This window comes from Teleopsis dalmanni, chromosome 2 (genome assembly GCF_002237135.1).
Source record: "Teleopsis dalmanni isolate 2A chromosome 2, ASM223713v2, whole genome shotgun sequence".
In the NCBI taxonomy this organism is placed as follows: domain Eukaryota; kingdom Metazoa; phylum Arthropoda; class Insecta; order Diptera; family Diopsidae; genus Teleopsis; species Teleopsis dalmanni.
The window spans coordinates 203741790-203750547 of record NC_051847.1 but is presented as its reverse complement, the minus strand read 5'-3'; the positions used below and the strand labels follow the sequence as shown (position 1 = coordinate 203750547).

Below are 8758 nucleotides of genomic sequence, written 5' to 3'. Positions count from 1 at the left end.
TTTTATATATATAGATTTAGACAATATTTAGATTTATTTATTCTAGATCTGTCAAACTCTATTGCCCAGTCGACCATTTTTAAAATAATCTAAAATTTTTGTAGCTGTGTTAGTAGATATTAATATATTTCTTAAATACATATATCGAATGAAATCATTATTTATTTGTTGTCGTATAAAACAACTGTCAATTTCAGGGTAATGTTGCTACTCTGGCAAAATATCTACCTAGAGTGTTATAAATTAATCCCGAATGTCATGCATTAATCTCCAGTGGTATACATTTCGCTCGAGATTTACCAATTGAAAATTAAAACTGCAGTAAAAGTTAATCTCGATTAAAAAAGTTACCCCAAATTTACCAATCGAAAATGCCATTACCTTTCATTTTTTGCACCTTCTTGCATTTCAACATATCAGATAAATATAAAATATAGATTACGGTCAATAAAGTTGATACCGCTATATATGATGCGATATATATTATATAGCTCAATGTAAATATAATAGCAAAAATAAATAGAGTAAAATATATTATTAAACCATAATGCCATCTATTTAAAGATTTTAAAGACAACAATATACAATGTTAACTGCAGTCTAATAACTGCAATCACTTTGTATAAAGATTAGGCTTTAACATTTTAATTGAATTGTTCACTTGCCCCATTCAGATACTTTATCTTCTTTTCAATTGCAAAACACACAAGCATTCAATTTATTTCAATTGCTCGTTTTCAATTGACTTTGAGTGCAAATCACAGTGATTTGGCTAAAATGTGTCATTTCTGTTAATTTTTTTCCTTTTTCTGGTGTAACACACTATATTCGATTTAGTTAGGAAGCGGTTAAAAGTATGTAGAAAGCAAGGCACATTCACTTACTCGTATAAGATGAAAAAGGCTTAAATCGACAATCTCATTCGGAATAGAAAAGTAATTGACTGTCAGTTAAGTTGATAAATGACACTGCAAATTTATTGCAACAGAGGCATTTTATCATATTTTCCTTTGTAACTTCATTTCAAATTACGTGCAAATTAAAGTACTTGAAGAACTTTAAACTTTAAAGCTCAAAGTAGTTGAAAAATATATATAGAATTTTTTTTTCACTTCTAATATCTTATTTCATATTAAAAAATAAATTTTGAAACTTATAAATATTAATATATAATTCTAAATATATATTATTATCTTGAAGCTAGTTAAGTCAGTGCATTGAGCACTTTTACTCTCTACTAACTGCGAGATTTCTCCATAACCCCTCTCTACGCCTTGACTGGATTATTGTTTATCACTTCATCAGACTAAACAATAACTGACTTCAGATCTGCATACCTCGCTGAGTAGCCTGTTACCATTCTGAGATTCGATAACGTGCTGTTGGTAAGCCTGTCAGTTTTCGTAAATAGTTTCAGCGTTCTATCCTTTATGTATTTTTTGATCGGATCAATCTTGAGGTTCCTTAGGATGTGATTCGTCATAATGCACAATAGCACCTTGAAAAGTTTTCTCTGAGCCTAGCTTTATGTAATTTCCAGCTAAGGCCTTGCAGTAGTAATATTTGAGGCCATAGTGAACGCTACACATCCATATAGAAGTGACGGTCGAGTTATTTGGTTATATATCAGCTTCCTGTTCTTAACATTGAGATTTTAATTTTTGAATAGCGGTTGGAGATGATGAAGAAATTTGACACAACTAATTCTTTTCAGTTGAACATGTTCAAGCCATGTGAATCGTTTATCCACCGTGATGTCTAGATATTTATTTAGATATGCTATTATCCCAGTTTATTACCATATCTTCCACGGGTTCCGTCCCCTCTTACGTGTAATGAACAGAGCGTTAGTTTTTTCGTTATTGATATTTATTTTCCATTTCTGAAAATACTCCAAGATGAAGTTTATATGCCCTTGAAGTGTGTTAGTTATTGTAATCTTAACTACATTTTAATTACGTTTACTTTTAAAACCACAAAGCAGATAACCCCGTATAAGAATCGCAGCACAAAGTTCAAAGAATAACAAAAATCGACGAAGATAAACTCTACAATAGTCTGAAGTTCCAGATTCTCGCTTTTAAGATGTGCAAATCGTTGTATTGAATCAGAAAGGAAATATAGTGACTGAAATGTATCAGTGTACAAAATTCTTTTTGTTATTTTGTTTACTTTGAATATAAATTAAAATAAATAATGTTTAAATTGACAGCACAAAACACGCGAAAACTGGAAAATAAAAAAAGAATTGACGAAAAAATTGTCGCTAGGTATGAAAATTTCTAAAGAAAAACCTCCATATAAATATTTTCAATGTTAAAACGTTTTTCAATTTATTTCCGAAACTGTACTTTCAAGTTTACTAAAATTTCACCATGAACATCTAAGTTCTATAAATAAATTTAACCGATTGATTTTGATGAAGTTTCATCTTTCTCAAGATGAATAAAAGTCAATTCTTCGGGCAATTGATGGATTGGACAAAGTTGATCAGCAAAGTATATGCGATATATACGACAATTTGGATATATTTGTAAACGCAAGGTTTCAGCATATTGTGTTCCATAACTTTTTTTAATCAAATCGGCGAGATCCATTTGAATGTAATTCCAACCATGATCTAAGCTTAATGGCAGCAAACAAGTATATGGGGAAATGCGAGTTTCAGCTGTTGTAGTACCACAACTAAAGCGACGCCACATATCCTTATCATCTTTAACCTTTGAAAAATATATCCTCAACAAAGTAATTATATAAAATGTGAAAATAAGAATTTACCTGTACATCAAAAGCGAAAGGTGAATACATATTTTTTACAATCAAAACGAAAATAGGTAATTTATTGTTTATGGTCACATTTTTTTTAAGGCTTATGGTAATAAAGGTTTTCTTCGTGTCACCAGCAGATAATTGCAGCACTGGTTTATCGATATCTTCATCAGTAAGACGTGTTATAGAACCACAACGCACCGATTTACCCCAGGAGTACAATGGTTTTTTATTTAGACTGCTAAATATTAATTGAGTCTGTAAGTTATTGAAACTGCAAGTCATTTTGCGAAAATTTCACTTAACGAATTTTCAATGGAAACCTTAACATTAGTAGCTGGTTTGCTATATAAAATACAGTTTTGTAAATGAGAACCAAAATGTTTACTAAATTTTAAAACTTTTTATTTTTACTGAAGATTATTTTAGCTTAAAATTTTCTAATGACATATTTCAAATATTTTTCTATATTTTATGCTCACTGGATTCGTTTATAATCCAATTGTAAACGAAATTTTTATAAAAAAAGTTATCGAGCAATTTAAATTCCTTGGGTGTATAGTAACCATTGGTAACAATAGGAATCAGATTTCTAAAACTGGATGTACGTTGTTAAATTAAAAAGTATTTTATGTGCAACGGATCTCTTTCTACAAAAAAAAAAAAATTTTAATCCTTGCGCCAAATCCGTTTTATGGTGCGTTACAAGTTGCATGTAGTATGCAAAACTACTTAGAGAAATTTAGAACTAAAAATATGGGCCACAGATACTAAGAATATTGAAATTATAGTTACGTCTACTTAGGTAACACTCTTTATACATTAGCTTCTTTAATGACACCCACAAGGAAGAAGAAAGCCGACTCGATAAAAACTATTTAGAGAAACTTTAGAACTAAGATACTGAAATTATGGGCCACAGATACTAAGAATATGGTGATTGCTTGCGAGCATACAGTAAATAAATAATTAAATGAAATTATACTTGGGTTTAGTTAGGTGACATTCTTTTTACATACGCTCCATTAATAATACCCACAAGGAAGAAGAAAACTGACTCAACTAAAAACTACTTAGAAAACTTTTAGAACTAAGATACTAAAATTATGGGCAACAGATACTACGAATATGGTGATTGCTTGCGAGCATACAGCAAATAAATAATTAAATGAAATTATATTTAGGTTTAGTTAGGTGACACTCTTTTTACATACGCTCCATTAATAATACCCACAAGGAAGAAGAAAACTGACTCAACTAAAAACTACTTAAAGAAATTTAGAACTGTCATGTAGAAGCCTAACTTTTAAAATTGTAGGTTTTTGAACTTCTAATTGATAATAATAATAATCGATTCATCCTCAAAATTAGAAAGTTATTATATACTCAAATAATTAGGCTCAAATAAGCCTCAAATACTGCCATAAAGCATTTACAGATAGCACAAAAACTGGCTTCAAGAAGACTAATTAAGATTCCTTGGTATATTAATACAACAGATATGCATAGAAATCTAAGGATCGACTTAGTGAAAAAATATATCAAGGACAGAGCCCTAAAGTTATTTACAAAAGTCTATACGTTAAGTCCATCTCAGGACGCACAGGAAGTTATGCTGATCTACGGTTTGTCATAAATGATAATAATTCTAGTATAGTGAAAGCTTAGTATGAGGCAGAGATAAGCCCCCCCCCCAAACAATAAATGAGTAAAAGTGTGCATAGCACTAACTCAAACCACAACAACAACAATAAATAATATTGTTAAATATTATAATATTGTTAAATATTATTTATTTAATAATGTTATGTTAGGTATTGTTTAATTACTATACATTATTTAGTATATTATATATATACTTTAATATATTATATATTATATACTATAACGTTGCTCAGAGTATATTCCTGTATATTTGTTTTTGTATTTTTATTTTTTTATTATAAATTTTATATGAAATTAAAATTATTATAATTGGAAGCATCTCCAGCATTTCCAGCGAAAAAATAATTAAAATATAATCAAAATTTTATATATATAGTTTTTGGTTTTGCAATAAAATGGAAACTCATTTAGAAACTATTAGAAAAAATATAGCAAATGATAACAAATCCATAAACTCTACAAAAACAAATTTTGTGCATTTGTAGAAGGATATATACGAGTATTTTCATATATTTGTTTAAATGTGGAATATTCGAATTTTTCTACAGCTAGAGTAGAAGAATAAAATAATCAAATAAAAATTGATAAAAAATGTCCAGCATGAAAACGAATGAAGCAAATGATGTACGAAATTCCACTATTCATGGTTCTTAACACAAGATACAAGATATATATATATACAAATACACACATATATATATATAGAAATACTACTACATATGAACGTAGAAAAATTACATTTAAGTGTGTTTTTATTATTGTTTTTATACATTTTTGCCAGTATAAAATATAGAGAAAAATCCAATAAATTGAAGTTGGAACTTGCACATATCGTTTCTACTCATACTATATATATACATATATACATAAAGTTGGAAAACATATACATATCTACTGTATAAGGAAAAATGTGGAAAATCAGTTTATATGAAGCGTAATATCATTTTGCGAAGGCAATTGGCAAATGCGATTGGTTGCACAAAAATTGCCAAGTTATTGGTTTTTCATACGCCTCGGTGGACGTAATACAAGATCAAATATAAAAATCCAATACGTTGAAGAAAATGACTTATGTATATAAAGGTATTAAGGACTAAAATGTGATTTACCACTATGACAAAATCTGTGCAAGAGTACTTGTGACAAAATTGTCAGAAGAAACACACATTTATGGATATAAATAAATATATTCGCAGTTTATAAGAAGCATTTGCACTCTTTAACACCAATTAAATAGTTAAAATTCCTGACAGGATTAATATATAAAATACGAATTGAGTCCACTTATTAATATAATTAAGAACCAGGTAAATTTTTACTTTATAGGAAATACAGATAATACAGATATTGTTCAGGTTTTCATCAAAATGAAAATTATTTGACCATTCAAATAAGAGTGGATACAGTAAGATAGGTAAATACATTAAAGTATATAATGGAGAGCAATTGGATTATTATTGTTGGTGTCAATTGTGAAAAAACAATATTTTTATAATACTTGAATTTACTTAAAAGCTATTTACTTTTGTCAAACTCAATTAACATAACCAAAAAAAATTTTAAATGTTGTTTCACTATTTTTTCCTATAAGCAACTTAAATCTACGCATACCTTCTGCTCAAAAAGTATACGGATTTTGTTGTTTGTTAACTACTCCTTAAGTAATTGATCTTTTTCAAAAATTTTTTGTTGTGTTGATACACCCTTTCTTGACATATGGTACAAATTTGAGCGCCATCTGTCAATTAGTTAGCAGCTGTTAATGTGACACTACCTCAAGTGCATTTAGCGATTTTTACTATGGAAAATTCTTGTTGTACGCTATTTTTTGATCAAACAAAAAGAGAATTCGCTGAAGGAACTAAAAGCCATACCTTCTCGGGCCTACGAAAAGTGTATGGAAGATTGGGTTAAGCGTTAGCATATGTGTATCGCTTCAAAAGGACCATATTTTGAAGAAGATAAAATAAATTTGGAATAAAATTTAAATTTGTGTGTCTTATTTACAAAATCCGAGTACTTTTTGAGCAGAAGGTATATTAGGATTTATTTCACTGGATATAATTAATTCTGACAGATTTAGAATGACAGACTTATAGAAGTTGTATAAATAAAACAATATAAAAAATATAATAAATTTATTTGCTTTACTGAAAGTAAATTTATTTACATACGTTCTCAATTTTATAATTATAACACAATTTTTATGGTTTTTGGTACAATTAATTAGTCATATCCATAATCGCTGACTATATATACACATGACATACCTAGTGATATCAAGAGAATCTAATAATAGCATAAGGAATTTTATTATCTACGTACAATTAGAGGGTATACAAGAAAGTTCCCTCATAGAAATTTTTTTTATATATTCAACAAGAAATAACTGAAGACTTAAAATACATAATATTGTATGCAATAGCATTATATCTGTTAACGTATAAAAAATAGTAGTAATGGCTTTGATATACAAAATGTAACATATTAGAATTAAACTGTACATCTTATCGAGTATTTCATTTAATACAATAGATATTCATAGAATCGAAGTATATTTTATAAATACTAGATTAATTTGCTATTAAAATTAACAAAAACTACAATTACAAGCATTACTATAAAGTAGTAAAATTAATTTTATTTCTTTCTTTATAATAAAGAAGTATCATTTCAATTTATTATCGAACTCAAGCTATTCATTGTGATTTTAAATAAAAATTTTCTGAAAATCTTTTTCATCCATACACATGTACTAAGAATATTATCAGACGCAGTGACGACAAATTTTCATTTTGTTCTTACTTTCCATACTTTAAATACGGAATCGTACTTTAAGTCCAGTTCCCACAACGTCAGAAGTGGGATTATTGCTTTTTAACATGTTTCTCGAATTTGTATCGTTGTCTCGAAAACTGAAAAGGGTTCAGTCGCTCATATATTATTCGACAATTTAAAAAATACGTGTCTTTTGCACATATCTGTTTTTGAAACAAAAATGCTGGTAATCTTGAGAGCCATAGACTAATATAATCTTGCACTAAATTAATGGAGTTTAGATTAAAAACAAATGATCATCTTTGTTTAAAGTGACAACCAAGCTGCGCCTAAAGCCCTGATCAACCCATTTACGTCATCAAATCTAGTTGATGAATGCAAATGCAGGTTGAAGGGAGTCGACAGACATAATAACTTAACCCTTTAATGAGTACCTATCTATTTCGGCATATCAGAAAGACGGTATCTATAGACTTTGCCTAAATCTATTGTGACACAAAATATTGCTGGTTGGAACCAATCTAAACTAAACCTAAAAATTATATAGATTACAGAAACACTAAATTTGCTCTACCTGAAATAAGTCTAAAGACAATGGGTTTCTTGTGACTCTTTGTCGCAAAGAGTGTATGCTACTAATTGATCCAATCATTTCTATGCTTTTTCCCACGCTCTCCAGATTCAGACTTAGTCTTCTAAATTCAGACTAAGTTGTAAGCAGCTTCCAATGGTTTTTTCCACCCTCTCCAGACACAGACTTAGTCTTCTAAATTCAGACTAAGTTGTAAGCAGCTTCAATATAAATTCCTTACTTTTTACTAGTGATTTCCACTTCCCAACTTTTATCAACACTTTCTTTATATTTATACATCTAAAGAACCAAATTTGGAGTGATAAAAATGTGATAAGACAACATGAACTTATCCGACGACCCAACCTAGGTAAGGGTATAGCTATATCTGTAGCAGTTATTTATAACAAATAAGTCACTTTATTTTTGAAGTGTACCTTAATTGTACCTTTACACTCATAGAATAACTCAAATATTCAAAGAAACCAAAACCCACTTGGTATGTTACAGAGCCCACTTAGTATTATTAGATTTAAATATTATATATCGACATATCTCTCGAGATATCATCTTTAGCCGCAATTACCAAATCACACCATTTATCCTTATTTTACAATATTGACATGGATTTTCTCTATCTTTATCTTTAACTCGCTCTTTTTCTATTATCTTTATCCTACATACTGGGCAGACCGTACGAAGGGATACAAATTTTTATATTATGTCACTGTTAAGAATACTAAAGGTCAAGCTGATAATGCCCTATGCACCTAACCAGAAGAATAAAGTTGTTGTGGTCTTTACTCCGAAACTTGGCAAATCACACAAGCACTTTCCAAACTGTATTGCATAAACAGCTAGTCAAGTCATGCCTAGATCGCTTCAACTCATCAGAGTTTGTGAATTGCCAACATCATAAAAAAATAAACAAATCACTGTTGTACTACTTTATATATTACTTTTTTATTCTACTAC

General features: G+C 29.1%; 1 protein-coding gene across 1 annotated transcript; it reads right to left on the bottom strand.

Moving 5' to 3' along the window:
* Positions 1-2305: 2305 nt before the first annotated feature.
* LOC119686362 (cilia- and flagella-associated protein 20-like) lies at positions 2306-3177 on the bottom strand. Its single transcript, XM_038100933.1, has 2 exons — positions 2779-3177; positions 2306-2720 (listed from the first exon to the last, which is right to left on the bottom strand). Exons 1-2 carry the CDS (start codon positions 3052-3054, stop codon positions 2403-2405), a joined length of 594 nt encoding a protein of 197 aa, XP_037956861.1. The 5' UTR covers positions 3055-3177; the 3' UTR covers positions 2306-2402.
* Between the last annotated feature and the right edge of the window lie 5581 nt (positions 3178-8758).